This window comes from Gymnoscopelus braueri (assembly GCF_963280865.1).
Source record: "Gymnoscopelus braueri genome assembly, chromosome: 16".
NCBI classification, from domain to species: domain Eukaryota; kingdom Metazoa; phylum Chordata; class Actinopteri; order Myctophiformes; family Myctophidae; genus Gymnoscopelus; species Gymnoscopelus braueri.
Window position 1 is genome coordinate 22,950,821 of NC_137616.1, and position 26,059 is coordinate 22,976,879.

Sequence of the window (26,059 nt, forward strand, 5' to 3'; positions counted from 1 at the left end):
CACAACACATCGCGATGCATTGTATTGTGAGCTTGTAGATTTTCAGCAAATGTTAACCCTAGAATAGGGATGCTAGGGTTCAAGTGGTTGATGTCAGTGAAATATATCATATTTCTAATCAGATCAATTTATCATATTATGATAAATTGTGTCTTCAGATGGTAAGATCCTGGTGAGCTACGCTATGGGAGATTCTGTCTGTGACAACGGCCTGAATGCTAAGACTGTGATCCAGCTCACCTGTGGGTCTACTGTGGGACACCCCATGCTAATCAGGTAAGCAGCCTCTGAGTAAAAGTAGACTGAATTTCTTTGTTTTTAAATGTTTATAACCATTAAAAAAATGCTATTATGTGTCATTGGACTGATTCAATCTGTAAAGTTGTGTGTAACAACAATGTGAGTGCTGATTTAAGGTTGGGGACTTATCTTGTGTGCCGCACATAAAAATAGCCGATCTACATCAACACGTTTTTCAAAATGGTAAAATTGCCAAACAAGTTTAGGCATAAGGGGTAAGGCCTCAAGATAGGGCCCCTAGGATTCGGTCATATCATCAGGATTGTGTGAAAGTGGCAGAATAATTGTTGACCTCATTGGCATCCTTTGGATCTTAGTAACAATTATTTATATTTTTTTGTAGGATAGATTTTTTTTTCTTTTCTGTTCGTTTAGCATTAAGGCTTGCAAACAACTCCACATGGATTTTATAATCTACATGTACAGTACCAGCAAGCAAACGCACACACACACAGGGTTCATTTTCCCATGAGAAATATTTGTGTACTCGTTTAATGTACCCTAGGGTTCAGAGAGTTGAACTAGAGCACAACAGAAACTCCCAATAGATGACACATTGGCAGAGGGGACTTTACAGGTATTTGAGTAAGATGCAGCTGTGTATCATGAAAAGGAAATTCCAGCTGATAAGCTGATGTACAACATCAGCGATCTGAGAAATGACAGTAAAGTACAGTTAAGTACAAAGTAGTAATTAGTAACTCAGCTGCTCAAGTTCATGCCAAATGGATTCACGTGCGATGGAAAGATGCTGGGCATTGTCCTGTTTTTCATTCAGTTAACCCTCATGTAAAACAGGCTCTCCATAATCTAAACAACACACACATTCATTTACTCTGCACTTATGGAGTGCAGTGGGATGCCTAACTAGCAGAACGTTGTGTTTGTCTTAAAAAGTTAAAGTTTTTCTCTGGTGACTAGCCTCAGTTGCAGTTCCTTGAAAGATCATCTTTGCGTCCCCTTGAAAGTTGTATTGAGAGAGAGACCCAAACGCACACATGCACGTAATACACACACTGTGCTGTGATGTACACATACAGAGTGAGAACTCAAGCATACCTGCATTTATACAGTATACTCACATGAACACATAATGTTAAAGGTATCAATTAATCTATCTTTTTTTCTGTGTGTGTGTGTCAGTGTGAACAAGGCAACGTGTGAGTTTGTGATTGGTTGGGAAACTCGTGCAGCATGCGCCGTCAAACAGCGCGAGGTGGAGATGGTCAATGGAACGATCCGGGTCCCAGATACTGGGGTCACTATCAGCCTGGGTGCACTTTACTTCAGGTAATTGACCCGTACTGTCCATTTTGGCACTTTTGGGGTTAAATTAACACTCAGTTAACCACTTTCACACTGGTGTCCCTATTTGGGCATGTCAATTGAAGTGAACATTTCTAAAATGGGTCAAAAATAGCAGATCTACAAGCTCACGACGCCTCATGATGCAGCGCTTGAGCGTGTAGATGTATATTTGAAAAGTGCTTAATCTCCGTCCCCCATAGCATCTGTCCCCTTCTTTTGCTGTCTTTTCATTTCTGTTGTCTCCCCTCCGTCCCCCTCAGCCACCACCAGGCATCCGGAGACATCCGTCCAAACGGGGACAGATACATCTATCACATCCAGTTGTCAGGCATCACCAACAGCTCTCTGTCCAGCTGTCTGGGAGCCAATATCTGCCAGGTCAAGCTCAATGCCCCCTGGAACCGCAAGATCGGATCCTCCAACAGGACCAAGTACTTCATCAAAGGTAATTTATTACACATTACTGTGTTCCTGTAAAGTCTGACAAAGATTGTACATACTTAAGCCTGGTTTATACATAGATGCCCGCCAGTGTAGGGCACCAGAAATGGCAGATCTCCAAGATCTCCAACACCAATGCTAAACAATACATGGCTAAATAGTCAATCAAAATGAAAACTAATAATATGAGTTTGTAGAGATTAGATAGGCGAAAAAGGAGGGAACCAAGTATAGACCCCTGTGCTATACTTGGGCCAGTCAACTAATACTGACATTGAATTTAGTTACATCAAGTACAAGTGGAGGTATACACTCCCCTAGGAAAGCCAAGTACTACCTGTATGGCAATTTACTACACATTAATGTATTCCTAATGCCTACTACTGAGCCAGCTACTTCAAGCAAAATACAAACAAAAGGAGTTTCAGCAACAAACTGGCCTGCTATTGAGTGACAGCCTGCTTTGAACCCTCTGCCAGGAGGCAACCTGGATGTAACAGTGCCCTCCGAGTCGGTGTGCGGCCGTGAGAAGACAAAGACAGTGTCGTCCACCATCATGTTCCACTGCAACCCAGCGGTGGGGATGGGCATCCCGGAGTTCATGTTGGAGACGGACGGATGCCAGTACCTTTTCATCTGGCACACCAACGCCGTGTGTGGTCTGACGTGAGTAGAGACCGTAGTGGCAGACACACACACACACACACACACACACACACACACACACACACACACACACACACACACACACACAGATAAGTTTTGGAAAAGAAAAGTACATGGAAATGAATGGCTCAATTTCTCTGACATTTAGAGGATCCAGACTCGCAAAGATGAAAGTGACCTCCTATACTTTTCTTTTCCTTTTCTTTCTTTCCTTTATTTATTCAGGGAAACCCATTGAGAGCAAGCTCTCTTTTTCAAGGACGTCCTGATAACAAACATTTGAATCACATTACAATGTCACAACTTTGACAATAAAGCAAAAAAGAAAAGCAGAAGCATAAAACATTAAAATAATCGCAAAAGGCGGTGAATCAGACAATACAGTGAGGACATGGATAACAACACAAAGATTTAAAAATCAGATGCAAATAAACAGTGTTACATGAAACAGGTACAGTCACTATGTAGTGTGTCCTCAAGAAGCACCCTGAATGTCTCTATTGAGACCAATCGCACCAGTTTCAGAGAGTCCTGAAGTTTGTTCCATTTGTGTGGAGCATAATACATGAATGCAGTTTTTCCATGTTCTCTGCTTTTACGTGGACTGGTATATCTAATGTGTGTTTGTGAACGTGTTGAGTGACCAGTAACCTTTGGTTCCAAAAGCGAGGTTAGGTATAAAGGAAGTTTACCACACAAGGCCTTATAAATAAATAACATACAATGTTGCTCTCTACGAACTGCGAGAGATGGCCAACCCACTTTATCATATAAAATACAGTGATGGGTGAGATAATCATCACCAGTAATAAAACGCAAAGCACTGTGGTAGACTGCATCCAGAGGCTTCAGTGTGGAGAGTGAAGCATGCATATACAGTGTATATCCCCCATAATCAAATACAGACATTATTACAGATTGAACAATAGTCTTTCTGCTGGTAAAAGAAAAACAGGACCTGTTTCTGTAAAGGAAGCCAATTTGACCTCTTAATTTTTTGATTAGGTTCTCCACATGAACCTTAAATGAGAGTTTGGCATCTAGCCAAATGCCGAGGTATTTATAAGATGTGACCAGCTCAATTTGTTCGCCTTTAAGAGTGTAAATACCAGTAAAGGGATTTATATTTGGAGACCTAGTAAATACCATGCATTTTGTTTTGTTGGAGTTTAAAACAAGCTTAAGGTTAATTAGAGCCCATTGAAACCTATTGAAGGCAGTCTGCAAATTTGCAGTGGCCACTTCCAGCGTTGGGGCAATACTGTATAAAATTGTGTCGTCTGCATAATAATGGACATCCCAGTGCGGAGAGGGGAGTGCAATATTATTAACATAAAGAGTGAATAAAAGGGGGCCTTTACCAAGGTGTCCCATACCAAGGTGTCCCAAGGTGTCCCATACTGATGAAGTGCAATGGACAACAATGGAAACAAGCCCCCTGGGGCTTTTTGTGTTATGCTTTTAGCATAACCTTTGACAGTACTACCTGGACTGTTAGCAATCGTGTTAATAAAGTATTCAATCAATCAATCAATCCGTGAGAGAATGTGTGCTATCAAGAACATTGATTGCATTTTTAAAGGATAACAATCTCATTTTGGTACAAAGAAATGCAGACAGAGGGAGATGCACATACATTTCTAAATGCACACAAAATTGCAGCATATTGTACACACAAAGACTGTTGTGACGCACACAATGACACTGTATCAGAAGAATGCATTGAGTATGAGCAAGTAAGAAAAACATCCACATATACATACAGTATGTGCATTATAATTATAAATTTCCCATCTCCCATCTGTCCTACAGCACTGTGGTGGACAGACAGACGTTGGACGACGGAGGGGAGGGGGATGGTCTGTCTGAGCGGAGTCAGGCTGTTGGGGCGGTGCTGGTCCTCCTATTGGTTGTCCTGACCCTCTGTCTCCTGGTGCTGCTCCTGCATAAGAGAGAGAGGAGGTGAGAATCATCTTTATATCAACACGACTCCAACTCATTTCAATCTCACTGAGCATTCTTACCGGGTGCACGGTCGGGAAAAGTTACTTGAAAATCTCTTTAAGAGAATACCAGCACTCACGGAACAGTCCTTTAAGGCACTTTTATTTAAATATATAAATTGGCATGGTATGCTGCAGAGCAGACAGCACAACGTACGCGTTTCGGCGTCAAGCCTTCATCAGCGTTGTATCATGAAGGCGTCAGATGAAGGCTTGACGCCGAAACGCGAAAAGCTCCAAGTTCAACACCCCTGTTGACAGATGCCCTTGACCAAACTGTATTTGTGCAATGACAAAGATCCCTTCCACAAACAACCAATTGTGTTTGTTGGAACGCCCAGCCAAGCGGTGGTGGGCAGGAACTTTACCCCTGCGCCAGCCAGGGGCCAAAACACTCCATTCCATTTCAAATTCCTCTGTATCCTCATCCCATTATTATACCTTTTAGCTGTTCATTCATCCTTATTGCTTTATTCCTTTTCATTCTGAATATTGAGTCTGTTGAGTCATTCAGAGTCTGAGTTACAAGAACCAGCTGTATGTAATGTATGTATCTACTGTAAACTTGAGTGGCCTGGTGGTTTGCCTCTGCCTTGTCAATGGGAGACAGGCCTTTCCCATATTACTTTACCCATATTCACATAAGAAGTAACAAAGGCTACAATACGACCAAGCGTGGCCAGCTGCATTGCAGCCGCTTAGCCATTGAAGTGTTGCTCAAGCCACACTATGATATGTAAATGAAAAGGGTAGGGTTAAAAATCATAGGGAACTGGTTAACAGCAAAAATGGGGTTTACTTCCATACAGAACAGCAGGAATTGGAGAGAGAAGGGGAGTGGAAATGGTGAAACAAAGACATATGATTGATTGACACTTCACTGCGTCATTGGAGTGCTGAAAAAAGTTGAAGCCAGCTCTTTGTAGCTCGTCACATCCATCACGCAGCGTCAAGTGTCAAACATCAGTTTGTAGCTTCATGCAGCTGGCTTCCATTGAAAGTTACATGTAGCCTGTTGCTTTGTCGCTGCTGGTGTGAACGCAGCAATATACAGTCAAATGGATACTGCTTTTCTGTTTGACACTCAACTTCATAGAGAGGATGGTGTCTGTCAATATCTTTTCGTTTTGCAGGGAACTGGTGATTCAGAAAGTGTCTGGCTGCTGCAGGCGAGGCAGCCAGGTTTCCTATAAATACTCCAAGGTACGTACTGTATGTGTCGGTGAATGAACAACTGAATTTAAAAAAAATCTTTTGTCTCTAACATTTTGCTTTGATCTCATATAAAAGCTGTGTGTGTGTGTGTGTGTGTGTGTGTGTGTGTGTGTGTGTGTGTGTGTGTGTGTGGGCTCTCTCTGGGTCAGAATTGCTTAAATGTGTTGTTTTGAAGGGCTTTGACTCTTGAGTTGCAACTGTGTGGCTTCAGCTAAAGAATGCTACCCATCAACAACCAGACACTTCTTGTATTACTTCCCCAGGTCAACATAGATGAGGAGGGAGGCGAAGAGGAGATGGAGTGGCTGATGGAGGAGCTAGAGGCTCCTCCCACCTCCTCCGGCTCCAGCTCTTCCCGCCGCGGCAAGAGTCACCATGGCAATGGCCACATCACCACCAAGCCGGTGAATGCGGATGGCCTGCGCTCCTTCTCTCTGGCCGACCAGGAGGACGATGACAGTGAAGATGAGGTGCTGAGTGTGCCTGGGGTGCGTGTGGTCAAGTCCTCATCCGCACCTCCCAAAAGCACCACCGGAGGGGGCCCTGCCTCCTCCTTTGCCCGCTCCTCAGCGCTCCGTAGCGCGTTCCTGCAGGTGGGTCTCGGGTCCGAATCAGACATGACTCAGAGTCGGAGAATGTTGTGACGTATTTCAGGGTTGATTGTTTGGTTCCTACAGCAGTGCGGAGAAGACAAACTGCTGGTGTATTTTGCATGCATTTGAAGAAATGATTTCTGCTGAATTTTTATTTGTATTCATATGTTCCAATGTTCAATGTCAAATCGTTAATCGCAATTATTTGAGTGACAATTAATCGTCACCTTAAATTTGTAATGATGACAGCCCTTACCACTGGTGTTTGTCGCTGTGCTCTGTTGTAGGAGGAGAGTGATGAAGACCTCGTTGGCCTCCTGGACGACTCTGACAGGAAGAGGAAAAGCAAGTTATGGCCAACCGCCAGCAACACGGCAGCCAACCAGAAGCCAGATGAGGACGACAGTGACGAGGACCTCCTCAGGGTGTGACACCACTTCCTCCTTCTCTCCTTCACCGTCCAGTCAGAACTTATTCCCTGCTATCTCTGGTGAATGTCTCCACAGCAGCAACGGCAATGGTGAGAAAAAGAAAAAACAAACCCCCGCCGCGACTACTTGACGAACGTGGAAACGACCCCTCCCTCCTCTTTTTTCTGGACTTTATTTTGTTGGACTACACCTTCGGTCGCCGCCACTGATACCTCCAAAGGTCCACCAAGACAGACTCACCAAAACTCTGTAAAATGCACAACAGTCGACGTTAGCGCATGGTTTGTCGATCTACTTATCGATACGAACGTTTAGAAAGCTTATCCCGCGGACGCCGGCAGCCCGAGGTGTTAGCTTCTGAGGTTTCTAAAGGGAATGAGGACACAGGTGGTCTTTAGTGCTGTTTACAGATGCTACGATCTTTCTCTCCCACCGCCCCACTCCACCCCCGAAAAGAAAGTGCGTTGCCTTCCTGATTACAAACATAGTTTTTGTTTTGTTTTATTTTGAACAAATCACTTTAACAGAAGGATTGATTATTTCTTTTGGCTCGCCTTTGAGCATTGGTGATGATGTACACAGATGGTGTTCTATTCAATGGACTTTTTATGTTGGTTCCTGTCCTCGCTGGATGAATTGCTTATGTACGTATTTTTGTATTTGTTATTCTTATTTAATTGTTTGAGCTGACTGGCCATGTGCATCTCTGTTCTGGTAATAGTGCAATGAGCGGACTCAAGATGGCCTTAAGTATGAATGGGTAGTCAATCAGAACAGAGCTTCTAAGTTGTTATCATTCATATTATTTGGACACACAAAGTTGTTTGGTTGTTTAGTTTTTTTGAGTACCCCTCCCCTACCCAATCACAGCAAAGCCATATTTATACAACAGAACCACCACAGATGTGTGAAGTCGTCATGTTGGTTTTCCATTCACACTCCCCCACATGCTCCATCTGCAAGCTTAGTTTTGCAACATAGCTTTATGCTTCAGTGTTCTGCCTGACTTTAGGCCATGTCAGGCAATCCAAGGTCTTTTTTTGTACTGTTGAAACTTTTTTTTTTTTGTTGCCAAATGCATGTCATAGTTGAACAGATGTAAATGACAGCTGTTGTGCCATGAATATATCTGGAATGCATCCAAGTCACTTTCACACATACATTCAATCAGTTTTGACAAACTGTCGATCGGTTTTACATCTCAGCAGAGGTATGTTCTGTAGACATGTCATTTGATTCTTTACATTACTGCTTCTGAACTGAAGTGAAGCTGACTCCAATCTTCCAATAATTTAGTTCTAGGTGTATTTGCAGTGTCATCAAGCCTACGCAGTATAAATCATCCCTATATGAGTATTAGTTGCCTTTCTGGTGAAATGAATAGATTAATTTTTATATACTGTAATGTTCTTTTGACATTCTTGCACAGAAATAGCACACAAATGCTGGCTACTTATTTATTCCATTGAGCGTAATGCTTTTGTGAATGTCTATGGTACAAAATGAGGAGGTAAAGAAGGCAGATTCTGTGATGTGATTTCACAGGATTCAGGGATAATCCTCAGCAGCTTGGAGTTGTTGTGAGACAGATTTATAGAACCATGACCCAGGCACTTGATGGATATTAGCACATCTTTAACCACTTTTGTGCAATGTCACCGCTCTCTGAGTTGAACTCATACCGCTTATAGCAGCCTGCGCTGAAGAAATCTTAAATCATATGCGATGTCATTGAAAATGAATTATTGATTTAAATCAGGCACAGCCATAGGTATTCAATAAAAAAAAAAGAAACACAAAAAAAAAAGTTTTCTCTATTCAGGGTATTTCTAAATAAAGCTTTGTACACAAGATTTGTTAAAACAAGATGAGAGCTTTTGTATCCTGGAGATCGATCCTCCTCCCAAAAAAAATGCATTTGTTTCACGATTAGGAACTGGCTGGTCAGGTTGAAAACGTTTTGAGTTGTGCCATAATTATGAAAACGTATATCACTTGCCATCCATTTACCATAAATATAAACTTATAGATTCATCCTGAATTTCTATGTGTATCGGATCACAAAATGAAAAGGGATCCGCTGGGATCATTATGAGGTATATTTCGGATTTATTTCTTGTGCGAGGTGAAAGAGTCAGGTGTGTGTTAATGGATGGAAGCCTTGTTCATATATTCTATAATGAATCTCGGATCAGATGACGTACTGATTTTGAATGTGAATGTCAGTTGTTTGTATCTCTTGAGCAAGACATCTGATTCTACAGTATACCTCTCTGTTCACCCCCATAATGCATCCTTCCAAGCAGACAGACGGAATCCTCTCTTAAGAGTTGAGTTGTTGAAAACGAGAGAACTTTCCAATTGAATGTCAAGGCGAGATCTTCAAGTGGTACAATGTCATGATGGAAGCAAATGTCAGTCCAAAGAAAGATGTCCCAGGCCATGTAAACTTAATAAATAAGGCCCTTTACTGGCACAACAATTGAATGATCTTACATTTTGGGACATTTTGAGAATGAAGATGTAGATTCATCATCTACTGTATACGAGGGTGCTGGGGAGCGAGCACTGCTGCCTCTCAGATGAGTGGATAACAGAGAGCAGTCATCATGCTTGGTGTGTGAATGGCCTCTCCTTTGCTTGTTAATGTGTAATGTCTATCTCTGCTGTGTCAAGTACCAAAGCACCTGGTACTGTATGTACATTACCATTCATGCCAAGGTTTTCCAGTGCTCTTTCTTGTTCGTGCATCAGAGGCTGATCGATTTCAGCTGGGCTATGTTGCCTTTGATCTAGAATGGCCTCTTCCTTATAAAGCCTGATTTATACTTGGTTGAGCACAGATGTCTCGCCCGAACATAGCCGTTCTACAAGCGCGAAACATTGTGAGCTTGTAGTTCTGTAGTCTCATGTAGCCATACGATCGGAGATAGCCTACTGATCGACCTGGTGATCTAAATTCAATGATATACTGTATAAGAATAAAAGTCCACACACAGGCAGCTGCTGCTCCGAATAATCTTTATTGATCAATCATTTAAGATTGTTTAGAGCAGCAGCTGCCTGTGCAGACTTAATTTATTCTTATATATTTTGATTTTTTTTTGGTCCTGCAGCAGCGACATACAGTACATGGATGTGCAAAACATTTCCTTTTGAATCCAAATTCAACGAATCAGTTAAAATTGGGTGGAAAGAATTTCGAGATTAAAAAAACGGCATCAAAGAGCCAATATAAAGACTTTATATTGGTTCTTCATATTGGTCTCAGGATTGGTATTCAGTGGGAGTAGGTTGGTTAGCACTGATTTTCTCTGTCCAAGCCCATTCATTGAATTTAGATTTCCCCAGACGTATCTGTAGATGGACAGCTCTGATCGTCTGGCTACATGAGACTAGTAGATCTGCTAGTTTCCACGCAAGACATAAGCGATTAAGTATAAATCAGGCTTTACTTGTCATCAGCCTTCCTCACTGAATATCTATGGCAGTGGTTCTCAAAGTGGGGTTCAGGGACCCTCAGGGATCCTTGAAGGGGGTTCCAAATGGACCCTTACAGGTCTGTAATTTGTACACCCCCCATAACTCTTGAAATTTAAGAAGTTTAAGAACCACTGATCTAGGTTAACAGACTTCAGACAAGGAGAGATTAGGCCTGGCCCGTTGTTGTAAAGCAGTGTGAAAATAAGAGCATCAGAGCTTCTCTGCGAATTGGGTACTCTTGGGAAGCGATCATGTTTTACTTGTTGTCGTTTAATACTTATTTTATTTGTTGTAAGTTATGTTCTCTGTTTTACTGCTTTTTTGCCTGTTTTCCTATTTAAAGAAAATGTTGATGTACAAAATATTGCATTATTTGAATAAATAAGAGATCAGCAGTTGTCTAGGTTGTCGTTCACCGGTAAACATAACGAGTAATCGCTGTTATTTGAGGCTGATTCTACATTGAATTCTAAATCAGTTTCTCACACTTCCAAGATTTTTCAAAAATGGAAAAGAAATAGCAGAATTGTTTTTTTTTTGCTTTTTCAATTACATTTTTTTTTGGGGGGGGGGGAATAAATAAAAAGAATAATGAAAAAATAATAACAATAAATGAAAAAGGTAATTGAAGAAACAGTCTCCTCACGCATTAGAAGGACAATATCAGTCACCAGAACCAAGGATGGGTGTTTTCAATGAATCTAACATGGTTAAAATGGAGTTAAAGGTAGGGTAAGTGATTTGCAATTATTCAAATAATTGCAAAATGGGTCTATGTTCTGATAGTGCTCGTTACTATAGAGTGTCCTGTCCATATAAAGAGTCTCCATGTCTCTCCAGCCCTTTATAAAAAAGAAAATGCATTTTACTGCAGTTTCAGTTTCATTTCCAATTTGATCCAATCAGGATAGAGAACTCAATCAGGATATAGATTAAACAAGTGAAATTGGAAGTGATGACACTAAGAAATGAGCAGGCAAAATTGGAACTGGAACACTATAAAAATGAAGCTTAAAAATGGGTACTTTCTCCTGATTGGCTGAGATTTTGACACCTACCAGAAAATGCATTTTCTGTTTATTAAAGAGCTGGAGAGACGGGGAGACTCCTGTTACTGAACAAACACTCTATAGCAATGATTACTATCACAATATAGTGCTTTAACCTTTTAACAAAATACTTTTTGTTTTACCCAAAAATATCACTTACCCTACCTTTAAAAGTTACAATGGGTTTGTATAGAAAAGGGGCGTGTCTGTTAAAATTAATATCATATCTGAATACAGCCACGTAGGCTGGAGTACAATTTTGACTGGGCCAAATGTTTTAATTGATTAATTAAACGACTATAAAACAACAGTAACAACACACACTCCCAGCCTTTACTAGCACCATAATACTGTGTTGATAATCTACTGGTTCCGTGTCAACTTGTGACTTTGTCACTTGTAGCAAGTGAACACACACACACACACACACACACACACACACACACACTGACAGACTCAACAGCTAGTCGTAAGTCACGTCACCTCTGTAATTGAATTCATGAATCCAGGAACATTATCCATTCTCTTTTGGTCTGCTTCAGGACTTCTGGCAGTAGCCTATGCCTACCTACAGACTACAGTACTTAACAGGTCTGAGTCACACAATGGACCATTGATATGCACGAGTCGGCAGCTTTTGTAGCTTGGTAAAAGGTGTGAATGGGGCAGCCAATGTATCTATTGTTGTCGGAGGAGCAGATTATTTTTTTCACCTTCATCTTTCAGCAGCTAGCCTGGGCATGACCTCCATTGACTGGGACAAGGCCTGGGTGGCCCAACGGACGCTACGCTTCTGTCTAAATACTGAATCAAGCAACTTAAATACTGTCTGGGGTGTTCACAAAAGCCCAAGTAGACGTTAAAATTACCTCAAAAATGTTTGAAAGTGAAATATCCCTTTAAGCGTATCACAACGCAAGCCTTGCACTCTCTCTCAGTTCAACATTCATGCTGACAGTATTAAAATGGACTTAAATAAAGTTTTGGGAAATGAGAAGTTATCCTGGACACATTGAGGTTAAACAGTCAGGACACATTTTACTAATGAGGCTGATCATATAATAAGCAACTTTCAATTAAGGTCAACTCCCAAACATCAGTTTGTAAACATTTTTGACAAATATTACATTTGCATTTTATTTGTACCAAACTGCAGGATTGAAAACGATCTCGACCTGTTAAACACACATACAGTATGATAATGGAAATAGAAAAATGCTAGTACAAGTGACTATGTAATCGTCATTCTGTGTGGTGAATACAGTCAACTTCACAATTGTTATAGAGTTAAAATGACCACTGGTCTCACATGGTGTGTTTGAAATTCTGAAACGTGAATCATACGAAAACCATTAAAACTTGACCTTTGTTGGATCTTTCCTTGAGGATGTCAATAATTGAATGAGGGTGTGAGTGTGTATCGGTGTCCCCACACTTTTCTGTGCATTTCTGTCTTTGAGTGCGTATGTGTCTGACGTCTGAATTAGTGATATAGCAACATTTTAACGCATCACTGGCCAGATCTTGAGCCAAGGTCAGCTCTAGCGGTGGACCTTTGTTCCATGTGGGCCTGTTATAAACCCTGTGAGCAGCACTGGGCACACAGTTAAAGAGCTCCACAGCACAACCATGGCCACGTTTGATGACATCTTGGAGGAAGCCGGAAAGTTTGGCCGCTGCCAGAAGCGCATCTTTCTCCTGCTGTGCATGGTCTCCATGCCCTGGGCAGGCGTGTACGTTGGCATCGTGTTCCAGGGCTTCACTCCGGACCACTGGTGCCGTGACCCGGCCGTGACAGAGATGAGGCAAAGCTGTGGCTGGAGCCAGGCTGACACCCGGAGGCTAACTGTTCCCCTGGTCAACGACACTGGAGAGCCGCTCCACAGCACCTGTGAGCAGTACGACCTGGACTGGAACAGCACCGGACTCACCTGCGACACGCAGAAGATGGACCTGAGCAAAGCCCCCATGGCTTCGTGCAAAAATGGCTGGGAGTATGACTATGAAGGAAGGCAGTCATTTGTCACTGAGGTGAGGACGTATGAGGTTTTATTATTCTTCATTAAAATTTGAAGAAGATTTGGCCCATATTTTTGTGTTTTCTTCAAAACACACTTTTTGATATTACTCTACATAATCTACTCTACTCTACTACATACTATTTTGTCCAAAGCTCACACAAATCGGTATACATTAACTCTGGAGTATTTTTGCAAGAGAGGCCCTTTTACAAAAGAAAATCAGGAATCATGAACGATTTGGGTCTGGTCCAATTTCACTTTGGGCCAATTTTTTTTGTACAAAAAAAACAAAAAAAACAACACTACCTTGGCAGGAAGAAATATAATTAAGATGAATACTCTGGGTGGTGCCTGGTGGTTCAGCCAGTTAGTGCACAGACAATACCGCATGCTGCTAGTGAGTGTGAAGACTCGGGTTCCAATCTTGTCTCGCATGTCTCTCCTCTCTCTGGCCTTGGTTTCCTGTGTCTACATTCTCCTTGGTTAAGACTTTTTACATAAATATACAGTAAACTGATATTTCATATTACATACAGAATACATGTTTTTGTTCCTTCCTGGCACACGTTACAGTATGTGATAATATGAATACAATTTGATTGAGAGAATGAATTTCAAGACAAACACGTGGTTACATTTGCATGTGTGTGTGTTTGTGCTTGTGTGCTGTTCTAGTTTAACCTGGTGTGTGCAGATAGCTGGTGGGTGGATATGTTCCAGGCCACTCTCAATGTGGGCTTCCTAATTGGCAGCATCGCTATTGGTTACCTGGCTGACAGGTAGGACCGGGATTGGTTTCTATCTTATTTGTCTGTTCCTCCATGTATGACTTACACAATACAGCTACAGTATAGGCACATAATGAGCTAGTCAGTGGGACAGACCAGATGATTCAGACCTGCTATGAGCATCCCAAACTGTTCTTGAATCGTTATCCTTATTTCGTAGCACTATTATTGATCACCCGGACATAATATTTTGTCAAACAATTTCTGGCTGAAAATATGACTTTTGCATTTATGTCTCCAGGTTCGGCAGAAAGGTGAGTTTCCTGATGTCCAACCTGTTGAACGGCATAACAGGGATGATGGTGGCTTTGGCTCCTAACTATGTGACCCTCCTGGTGTTCAGAACTCTCTACGGCTTTGGTGTCAAAGGAGGCTGGGTGGCGGGATATGTGCTGAGTAAGGACACTATTTCATTGAAAATGAGAGTGACATACATAATACTGTAGGCCTACACAAAGAGACAGAAAGACAAACGGACATTACAATAGTTTATAACTCTCTCTCTCTGTGTCTAGTCACAGAGTTAGTTGGGGTGGAGTACAGACGGACGGTGGGGGTCCTGTACCAGATGTTCTTCAGCGTTGGCATTCTCCTCCTCCCTCTACTGGCCTACTACATCACTGACTGGCGTTGGCTGAATGTGGCCATCACTGCACCCTATTTTGTCTTCCTGTCTTATTACTGGTGAGAAAACATCTTAACCACTCTGCTATCAGGTTGCCACAGGGTGGGCCATTTTCTCTAATGTCTGCGAGGTTCATGCAATATTTTAGCACGGCTAAATGTTGTCCCACAGGTTCATTCCAGAGTCTCCCAGGTGGCTTCTCTCTCAGAACAAGTCTGCTAAAGCTGTGGAGATCACTGAGGCCATGGCCAAGGAGAACAAGAAGACCCTCTCCAAGAACATTGAGGTTGACGACATTACAGGAACACACTTAAAGGAATAGTTCCCCCAAACATTAATCAGCCTGTCACTAAACCTCATGCCAGTTGAAACGCAGGCAATGTTTCTTTCTCCACACAAGGAGTTTGCTAACCAAATATTGTTGCAACTTTCTAAAAGCAACTGAAGTCACTGGTGAATGAAAAGGGCAAAAAGATTACCATAATTATATACAATATTCGCTACAGCAATATTATTTACTTATATAAACACCTTCACACCTATTAGCTATTATCGAATAGGCTAATGATTTTCATAAGGCAAGAGCAGTAATAGACCAAAAAGACATACCTAAACAAGTAATGCTTTTGTGCTTCCAGACTATGAAAGATGATAACGTAGAGACCACCACAGTCTCCTTCATGGACCTGATCAGAACTCCCAAGATGAGAAAACACACCTTCATTCTCAGTTTCAACTGGTGAGTCCTTCTGTCTGAAGTCCCCCACTGGGACTGCAGAAAAACATTCATTTCATCAGCGAGGTGATCGGTGCTGCCGACGCATTTACACTCCGATGTACTGTTATTTCGGCTGCCCATGGACAGTATTTCAGGTCTTTCTTTATTTTTGGCCAAGCGTTTGTTTCATGCCTAACTGCTCCTACTCTCTGTATCTCCTCCAGGTTCTCCAGTGCAGTGGTGTACCAGGGCTTGATCATGAGACTGGGCATCCTCGGAGGTAACGTCTATGTAGACTTCCTGATCGCAGGCCTGGTGGAGTTCCCAGCTGCTTTCCTCATCCTTTTCACCATCGAGCGCATCGGCCGCCGTCTCCCGTTTGCCACCGCCAACTTTGTAGCCGGAGCCGCCTGCTTTATCATCGTATTCATTCCTGAAGGTGAGTCTAAGATCAGATAAGATAGATCATGATGAAGCTTTCCATTCATCTCACAAACCTGTGACATGGTCTCAGTCCAGAATCAAACGGTCAACAAGTTTCTGAATACTCTGGAAAGTAGAACCTAATCGTTGCAGATCGGATGCATCTATAGTGTTAACATCCTACTTTTTCACAAACTCTCGTCTCCCTCTGTTTGCTCATCAGATATGTTCTGGTTCAAGACAGCAGTGGCCTGCATTGGCCGGATGGGGATCACAATGACCTTTGAGATGGTGGTGTTTGTCAACACTGAACTCTACCCCACCTTTATCAGGTGAGAGACATAATGTATAGAATCAGAATCAGAATCAGTTTTATTGTCACATCACAGGTTTACAAGGTAAAAAAGTGGGTGAAATTCTTTTTTGTACATCGTTCCCATCGCAACGTTAGTTTCCATAGAAAGAAGAGGGGGGGGGGGGAGAAGAAGAGGGTGGGGGGTAAGTGGGAAGGAGATCAAAACAAGAGAGCAACAGAAGGCCAGACAAGTTATCTACATATTTACAAATTACCTGAGATAATAAAAACTAAAAAAAAACTAAACTAAGGTGCCTGAGCATAGCAGCAATGTATTGTATACTGTGCATGTTATACTTATACTGTGCATGATAGACAATGGACGTTAAGGTGCTTAGAGGAAAAGGAGCACAATAAAAAAAGACCAAAAAAAAAGTCAGTGCGTTATACAAGGGATTAAGGTGCAAAAGGTCAGTGCGTGTCCACCTAGAGTGGACTGACCCTAGTATAATCCGCAAGTAGCTCCATGAGAGAGTGCAACAAAAAGTCATTTGTACCTGGTGTAGTCCACAGGTGTGTCCGAGGGGGGGGCTAAAGTCCAAGTCATTGTCCCTGGTATAATCCACAGGTGTGTTCAGGAAGAGCCAGAAAAAAGTCTGCGTTGCCTGTTGTCAGGCTGCTGAACAAGGCCTATGCCTCATTCAGGCTTATTCCCCATTCAGCATTCTGACAGCAGCCGGATTGAAACTACGCCAGTACCTGGTGGTGGAACTCTTGATACTGCGGTAGAGCCCCTTGCCCGGTCGCGGTCGTTGTAGGGGGTTGAACAGTCTGTGACTTGGGTGGTGCTTGTCCTTGATGATGCGCTTGGCTTTGAGCACGCACCGCTTTTTGTACAGTTCCTGGAGCGCTGGGAGCTCGATTCCCATTATCCGCTCTGCCGATCGCACTACTCGTTGTAGGCTGATCTTTTCTCGGGCAGTGCAGTTCCCGTACCAGGCCGTGACACAGCCTGTTAGGATGCCTTCGACAGAACTGTTGTAGTACAGCCTGAGGATGCGACGTCCTACTCCGAGCTTCTTCAGGCGGCGGAGCCAGTACAGTCGCTGCTGAGCCTTTTTCCTCACGTGTGTGGAGTGCGTCTCCCATTTGAGGTCCTCCTCGATGTGTACTCCGAGGAACTTGAACTCGCTGACCCTTTCCACTGCAGCACCGTCGATGAGGATGGGCGCATGGTCTCTCCGCGGCCTCCTGAAGTCCACGATCAGTTCTTTGGTCTTGTCGACGTTAAGAGAGAGGTTGTTCTCCCGGCACCAGCGTGCTAGTGATTTGATCTCCTCTCTGTAGTCAGACTCGTCGTTGTTGACGATTCGGCCTATCACTGTCGTGTCGTCCGCGTACTTTATGATGGTGTTGGAGACATGTGTGGCTATGCAGTCATACGTGTACAGGGAGTAGAGGAGGGGGCTCAGCACGCATCCCTGGGGTGCTCCGGTGTTGAGGGTCAGGGGGTCGGATGTGATGCTGCCCATTCTCACCACCTGATGTCGGTTGGACAAGAAGTCCTGTATCCAGTCGCACATGCTTGGGTGTAGCCCTAGGTCTCTGAGCTTTTTGTCAAGTATTGCTGGGACAATGGTGTTGAATGCTGAGCTGTAGTCCACGAACAGCATACGTACATATTTGTCCTTCAGCAGCTTGTTGTCCATGTGCGAGAGGACGGTGTGGAGAGCCATGGCAATAGCGTCGTCGGTGGATCTGTTTTTGCGGTATGCATACTGCCACGGATCCAGCGAGGCAGGTAGCGTGGAGCTGATGTATTCCCTCACCAGTTTCTCGAAACACTTGCTGACGATCGGGGTGAGAGCAACAGGTCTCCAGTCGTTCAGGCATGTCACTTTGGCCTTTTTGGGAATGGGCACAATGGTTGACATTTTGAACCCTGCAGGGACCACAGCCAGGGAGAGGGAGAGGTTAAAGATGTCAGCGAAGACACCCGCCAGCTGGTCTGCACATGTCTTAAGGACCCGGCCTGGAATCCCATCAGGTCCGGCTGCCTTGTGGATGTTGACCCGTGTGAAGGCTGTACGCACTTCTCTCTCCGAGATGGTTAGAGGGTTGTCCTCTGCTGGTGCTGCTGATGGCCCCGCTTGGCTGCCGCGGTTGGAGCTGATCTCAAACCGGCCGTAGAAAGTGTTCAGTTCGTTGGGGAGGCAGGCAGGCGGGTTCACCTCGCTTCTGGTTCTTGTTTTGCAGTCTGTCAAGGTGTGTACCGCCTGCCATGTGCTCCTGATGTCGCCATTGCTGAGTTTGTCTTGCATCTTTTTTGTGTAGGCCTTTTTCGCCTTCCTGATGGCGCTGTTTAGGGCCGCGCGCGTCGTGTTGCGCGTTTCCACGTCGCCAGATTTGAAACCAGCATCCCGTTCATGCAGATGTGCACGTACTCCGCTGTCCATCCATGGTTTCTGATTGGGATCATCCCCCAGTCAGTCTGGTAGAAGCAGGATTGTAGCATAGCGTCTGTGTCCTCAGACCAGATTCGGATTTCCTTCTCAACGACCGGCTCCCTTTTTAGCCTTTAGTATAGATTTCAACGTGGGCATCGACTGACTAATAAAGTATTCAATCAACGCCCCTGCCCCCCCTCCCCCCCGCCATCAAAACATAGAACTGTAATGAATCTTGAAACCAGGACATTGTGTAGCATGTACGTATGCTGCAATTAAAATTAACCAATGAAACATCTCAACTCTTTTATTTGATCCAGGAACTTTGGAGTGTCTGTGTGCTCTACTCTGTGTGATGTGGGAGGGATCGTAGCTCCCTTCATGCTCTACAGGCTGGCTGTCATCTGGCTGGAGCTCCCACTCATTATCTTTGGTGGGTAATTACTGTAATTGAATTACATTTACACATGGCATTGACATACATTCCCGCTATGAAACCTGATGTCTTTCTCATTCAAAATACAGATTGAAGCGCTCGTCACTTTCTTGTAATATTTACATACTTTATGAAGAAGGCAAGCATTCACAGCATTACTTCCATACCCACTGGCGTACAGCAGCCACACGCGATCTAGCAATGTGTTTCAGTGCTTTGCTCAGGGGCACTATGGCAGAGCTGATGGGTGCTGTAGATGTAATGCCAGCCACCCTCCAGTCATCACTACACAACTGGAATATACACCTGCCTTGATGTGGCAATTTGGTTGGGCAGCCTCCCTGCCACTCGACTGCTGCCATCCCTAAGTGCTTGTTTACACTTCAACCCGAGGCACTGTCCCTTTTTTACTTTAACTGGACGTACAGTACATGATGTGGCTGTGCACAAATGTTAATTTCCTTTCACATAGTAGATCATACTAGGTGTTAATGCATTGCAAAAACTGTGTTGTTTGGGCAGGGTCCCTGGCATTCCTGGCAGGAGGGCTGGTGCTATTGCTTCCTGAGACCAGAGGAGTCCCACTGCCTGACACAATCGATGACATTGAGCATCCTGAGAGGTAAAAGTCCCCCAAATACGTTTTGGTTTTGCTAAAGACTCATTAGCAACACCTACTGTACATGCTGAATAACATGCATGCTAATAAATGACATGCTTGTTATCAGGCTTATTGCATTGTCTCATAATGTGTTTCTCTCATTTCTCTTCAGAGCAAAAGCGAATGCTGCTCTGAAGAGTCAGCAGCTTACTGTCCTTCTGCCCTCCAGTAACGGAACAAGCAACAAAGAAGTCTGATTTCTGGCTGCATCACCATAGTATTTATTTATATTGTTTCATGAGTTATGTATGATTGTTGTGTCGATATACTGAAAATGATACTTGTTGCATTGAAATATAATGCATTGTACAGATACCTCCCTTGATTTTGTTCTCAATAATGTAGCCTTGGTTCTGTCATTGGGTCTATTTAAGACTTTTTTTTGATTGATTGAATACTTTATTAACAGTTTGCAATAGTACAGAGGTACAATTTTACAATGATTGTTAAAAGGATAACACAAAAAGCCCTAGGGGCTTGTTTCCATTGTGGTCCTGGTTTTAGAATCATACAGCCCCTACAAATTTAAGGTATTAGGCCTATTTGAAATCAATGGTAATTTGGACTGGTAATCTTACATTTTCAGATGACCATGAAGTCAGGAAACACTGTATTGGGAACCCACTTGTATAAATGTATTTATTTGTCACTAGAGTTAGAGGAATAAGTGACATTGTGTTATGAGCAGTTTAAATAAATAAATAAATAAAACCATTTTGTAAGACTTTACTCTAAACATGCCTTGTATCCTTTTTTCCTTCTGCAAAAATGTACCCTTGACTAGAATTTCACATCAACCTCATGTTTGTTTGTAGGTATAAGCTACAGTAGGATTAAAGAGAGATTGGCTAGATGGGAGACAACAACATATGCATTGTAACTCAGGCAACAGCTATACTCAAACATTTGACATACAATATATTTTTTGCATAGATTGTTTCCAAGTGTACGTCCGATAATTATATATTTTTTCCGCCTGGGCTTTTTCTGCCGTCATTGATAGTAAAATGGAGAGAGACAGTTCTAGCTTTGTTTTTGTTTTTACTGTGAAACTTAATGTGTACACATTTACGCAGAGTTATTTGTTTTGGCTCCTGTATTTGGCATCTCTATCTAACCCTATTAAACAGTAACATGGCATCTCCATTTCTATTCTTAGTGAATATTCAATCTAGTTACACCTTTTGGACTTTAACTTCTGGCCCACCGGCAAGAGTTTGCAGAGTAGCCTACAGTAGCCATATCAGATTCAGAAGCTGTCCAATACATGTCAGCATTGTTAAAACGTTTCAGTACTTCTGAAACAGACAGCAGGTCTTTTCTTCTTCATCTCAAGCAATATCTTAGTATCTTCAATCTTCAGACAGTAGCATCTCTCGAGTTAATAGCCTGCGCGATGACAACTTTTGATGATATCTTGGAGGAGGTCGGCAACTTCGGACCCTGCCAGATGCGCCTCTTCGCATTGCTGTGCGTTGTGTCACTGCCGTTCACTGGCTTGTACGTTGGCGTGGTGTTCCAGGGCTTCACTCCGGAGCACTGGTGCCGTAACCCGGCCGTAACAGAGATGAGGCAGGGCTGTGGCTGGAGCCTGGCGGACACACGCAGGCTCACTGTTCCCCTGGTCAACACCTCTGGAGAGCTGCTCCACAAAACATGTGAGCAGTACGACCTGGATTGGAACGCCACTGGACTCATCTGTGACACACTGAAATTGAACCTGAGCAGAGCTGGCCTCACGGCATGTAAGGTGTGTACTGTTTTCTTTATCCCTTATCTGTTTTACTAAATAAAACACAGCAAATTCTGCTTAAGAACAAGGTGGTGAAAAAAAAACTGTGGAAGGAGTTTCCTGTGGTGGGTGACATCATAAAGAGATTCCAAAAGTGGGAGAGAGAGAGACAGTGGGGGTGGACAGAGAGGGCAGGGAGAGGGAAGATGGAGAGAGGGAGAGAGAGCCTGTTTCACCCACGAAATAACCAATGCTGGGCATCAGAACCTGAACACACTGCTGTCTGTGCAATAACGCCAGGCAAGATGAAAAAAATATTAAAGACTTTTCTCTAAATACGTCTTGCACTCTTTTCCTTCCTAAAAAATGTGCCATTGACTGGAATTTTACATTGACCTCATGTTTGTCGGTAGGTAGGCTAAGCTACAGAAGGAACCAAAAAAGTGTGCTCTTCGGAGCGCAATTCTCCTCCAGGCTGGGTTGCCTATCCAGGGCTCTCTTGGGGTGCAGCTGTCAGGACATGAGGAATGTGGATGTAGCATTTATGATATATGCCGTTTTTCTGAGAAAATAGGCCCCACCTACAGATTATTTTAAGGCAATTATACTGTAGGTAAACAGTATGGGGAGTATCAAAACACTGTTTGATGATCATTGTCACATCGGACCATTTGTACCTAATTTGGTGCAGGGGACATTTGTATTATTTGTGGTGCCCCTATTCGTGTAATCGCTTTTGGCTTTGTGTTTGAGGCCCCTCAATGTGATGACCATGTGATATTGAAATTTGACCTCTATGTTGTGTGATGATCCAAGCAATTCAGGGAAAATATGATTGATTGTGCTCTGTGTCAGGGAAACCATCAGGGTTCTGTTTTTGTTGAGAAAATCTGTATAATTTTTTTCCACAAGATATAGGCCAAAACGTGAAGCAGTCAGTTATGGCACCACCATGAGGACGATTTGAAAAATGTCACTTGCGGGTTCTTCCTTGGCCTAATTTTGACCCCAATTTGTCCAGCGGTGTCTGAAATGAGCTGTTCATAGACATACACACACACACACATGGTGCAGGCCTATCGACCTGGCAGAGATAATAAAGAGAGACTGGCTACTGTGGCTAGATGGGAGAGAGCAACATATGCATTAGACCGCAGGCAACAGAGCTTACTCACATTGACATATTTTACCCTCTGTACAATATAGGCCTACGATCAATAATGCCAAAAATGCCCAAATGTAAAATAATTTCGCCATTTCACAAAAAAAGATGCTCAATCCCTGGCTGCTGATTCAGGATCCAGTTTGGCTTTTCGTGTATAGATATAAGTAAATCTGATCCTCGATCTGAACTTGAAGTCATTTAAAAAGACAGGTCGCGTTTTTCCAGTCAAAGCTTCATGCTTAATGCATGACGTACTTGTTCCAGATTTATTGTATTTGTACGATAATTTTACCCTCTGTACAATGTAGGCCTACGATCAATAATGCCAAAAATGCCCCAATGTAAAATAATTCCGCCATTTCACAAAAAAGATGCTCAATCCCTGGCTGCTGATTCAGGATCCAGTTTGGCTTTTCACGTATAGATATAAGCAGTGATGAGCTGTGGATTTTTGAACTAGGGGGGCTATATTTTCTGACGTCACGTGCACGCGCAGCGCACGTGCACGCATGTGCACATAGCCAATCAGCTCAGTGCTAGTTGAAATACTGTATTCAACATGTGATTTTTAATAATATTATATATATATATAATATAATATCTTATTATTTAGTTGCATTGTTAATTTGTTGTTTTTATTTTTGTTTCAATTAATTAATTATTTTATTTTCCTTTTAGTTTTATATAAAAGCAGGCTACTTAAAATAATCAGACAACTTGTCTTTGTCTTGTCTCAGAGAACTGGGTCCTCTTCTAAGCGATCCCCTTCACACTCTGCAGTTCTGCAGTGCAGAGACTGTTGTCTCTCATTGTGAGAGGAATGTAACACATTCAATTCAAGTCCATGGCTTTTCTCCAGTAGCCTAATGTTATGCAAAGCAGCCAGGTAGACGCTATTGAGAACGGCTCGCCGCTGACGGCGCGAACCTTGAGAGGCTATTGTTTAAACTTTAAGGTGTTAAAGACCGCAGCTGACGGTGCGTGCTCGCGCGTGCATGTGGAGCTCCCAGCCCCCCAGCCCCATAGCGCCAGAACTAAGGGGTCGCCGACCCCCCATAGCACCCCCTACAGCTCATCCCTGGATATAAGTAAATCTGATCCTCGATCTGAACTTGAAGTCATTTAAAAAGACAGGTCGTGTTTTTCCAGTCGAAGCTTCATGCTTAATGCATGACGTGCTTGCAGGGCCGGATACAGAAATTATTAACTGGGGGGGCATTAATAAATGCTGGGGGGGCGGAATTTTTTTTTGGGGGGGGCCCAAAACCATTTTGGGGGTTTTCGGGGGCCCCAAACCCCCCAAATGCGTAGGAAAATATGCATTTTGGCACAGTTAGACCTATAAAAAAATTTGTTTCAGTTTTTTCGGCTGTTTGTGTATTACTGCTTCCTATTGTTCTTTTGGGCTTGTTTTCCTAGGCTTCTTTCTCTCGCAATATCTGGCAACACTGCCCATGGAAAATCAGGGCAGAGGATTATTTGAATTGTGCAATGATACATGATGGAATATGATTAAGGATTATTTTGATTATGGTAAGCTCACATTTCATATCATGACATAAATGTAACTTTCAAAAAAAAAATATATATATATATTTTTTAAAGATTATTTTTGGGGGGGCAGTCAGGGCATTTGGGGGGGCATTGCCCCCCCTTGCCCATGCCTAGATCCGGCCCTGCGTGCTTGTTCCAGAGCCAGCACAGCTGTCGTTCTCCATCAGAGTGTGAGAATAAGATTGCGGGTGGGCGTGGCTGTGCAAAGTTTACACAGGTCCCAACTGTATGCTCTTTGACCACGACAAACTGGTAACAGAAAATGACTGCCACAGCCCAACCTTCAATACACCCGCAATGGGCAGCGAGTTTGAATTTTAACTCACAGACTAGGTTATGCGCTGAGACTTTTGGGACATTTTGAAAAGACACAAATCTTGTGAAAAGTACAAATCTTATATTACAGTCATATTGGTGCTACTGTTGCACCGTATAACTACAGTAGCCTATACCCCTAGGGGTGACACCGCAAAGCAGTCATTAGGCTTCTTGGGACTTTCCACATTGAATGAATGAATTGTATTGTAATTGTATTCTTTTTTTCGTGTCTTGTCATAAGACCCATTCCTCTTTATTTTTAAATATATTTTTTGGGGGCTTTTCTGCTAGGCCAGCAGACACCCCATAAGACCCATTCCTTACAGGATTATAAGACATCAAAAACATCAATAAACAATATCACATTCACTTCATGGAAAACAGAAATGAATTCACCCATTTCTTACTTTGTAGCCCACAATGCCTTCCGCAGCAAAAGTAGCCTACAGTGAATTTAATTTGCAACATTTCAGATGTGTATCTGCACTACTTATCCTGGTTTTGGTTTTCTTTTTACTGTGAAACAGTCATTCTCTTCTCAATGTGTACAAACTGTTCACAATATTGAGAGAATTATTAATTTTGTCTCCTGTGTTAGGCATCTCTATTTCACCCTATTAACCAATAACATGTAATCTCCACTACACATACAGTATGCTTTGTCAATTTTCAATCTAGTTACGCTTTGTGGACTTTAACTTCTGGCCCACCGGAAAGAGGTTCTATGGTAGCTTAGAGTAGGCTAGTACAGGGTATGCAGAAGAGTGGGCACTTGAGAAGATTGGGCATTTTTTTCAGGAAAACTAGGAACTTTTGGGGGAATTCAGACTAGGGAGAAGACATCTTGGAGAGAAGACTGGGACCAACTTCAGGATATTTGGCAGGAATACTGGATGGACACTACTTCAGTGATGGTGTTAAGCTATGCGTCCTGTGTCTGACGCATATTATTTAAACTAATTTATATTACTAATTACTAATATATTTAAATTAAACTCACTATCGATGCGTCCAGGTGATGCACAATATTTTACCCCTATAATAGGCTACTACACTGCCTTTGTTAAAATCATAGAGGGTCCTATGGTGTGGGGGATGAATTTTTACCCAGAAACTGATTGCACAAATGTAGTTCTCTGATAATATGAGGTTTCTTGTCTAATTCTCCGTAACATACTCACTATGGGATATCAGCGCCCCCTGGCGTGATGCAGAGCTACATACCATAAACTCCCGGGCCATTCATTGGCTGAGAAGGGTATGTCACGTGTCCGGTAAACCGGAAGAGGTATAAAACCTCTTGCGTGACGTGGCTCATCCTCTCTTTCGCTTCTCTGCATGGCAGATGCTACAGCTACAAGACATACCTCAAAGACCGAAACTTAAC

General features: G+C 42.9%; 2 protein-coding genes across 2 annotated transcripts in view; both read left to right on the forward strand.

Annotated features, from left to right (window-relative positions):
* The window catches only part of igf2r (insulin-like growth factor 2 receptor), a 71,761-nt gene extending 60,926 nt beyond the window's left edge, over positions 1-10,835 (forward strand). Inside the window, exons 44-51 of the mRNA XM_080453585.1 lie at positions 159-276; positions 1,444-1,590; positions 1,869-2,053; positions 2,529-2,715; positions 4,528-4,677; positions 5,852-5,921; positions 6,197-6,526; positions 6,814-10,835. Coding sequence (XP_080309711.1) covers positions 159-276; positions 1,444-1,590; positions 1,869-2,053; positions 2,529-2,715; positions 4,528-4,677; positions 5,852-5,921; positions 6,197-6,526; positions 6,814-6,957 — 1,331 coding nt within the window. The 3' untranslated portion in view covers positions 6,958-10,835. The remainder of the gene's footprint in view (positions 1-158; positions 277-1,443; positions 1,591-1,868; positions 2,054-2,528; positions 2,716-4,527; positions 4,678-5,851; positions 5,922-6,196; positions 6,527-6,813) is intronic.
* A 2,283-nt stretch (positions 10,836-13,118) lies between these two features.
* Positions 13,119-20,234, forward strand: slc22a2 (solute carrier family 22 member 2; the record flags this gene model as incomplete). Its single annotated transcript, XM_080453703.1, has 11 exons — positions 13,119-13,520; positions 14,186-14,289; positions 14,540-14,694; positions 14,814-14,982; positions 15,095-15,209; positions 15,562-15,662; positions 15,866-16,080; positions 16,288-16,396; positions 19,127-19,239; positions 19,765-19,864; positions 20,016-20,234. The coding sequence occupies 11 exons, from the start codon at positions 13,119-13,121 to the stop codon at positions 20,098-20,100; spliced, it is 1,668 nt and encodes a 555-aa protein (XP_080309829.1). The 3' UTR covers positions 20,101-20,234.
* Between the last annotated feature and the right edge of the window lie 5,825 nt (positions 20,235-26,059).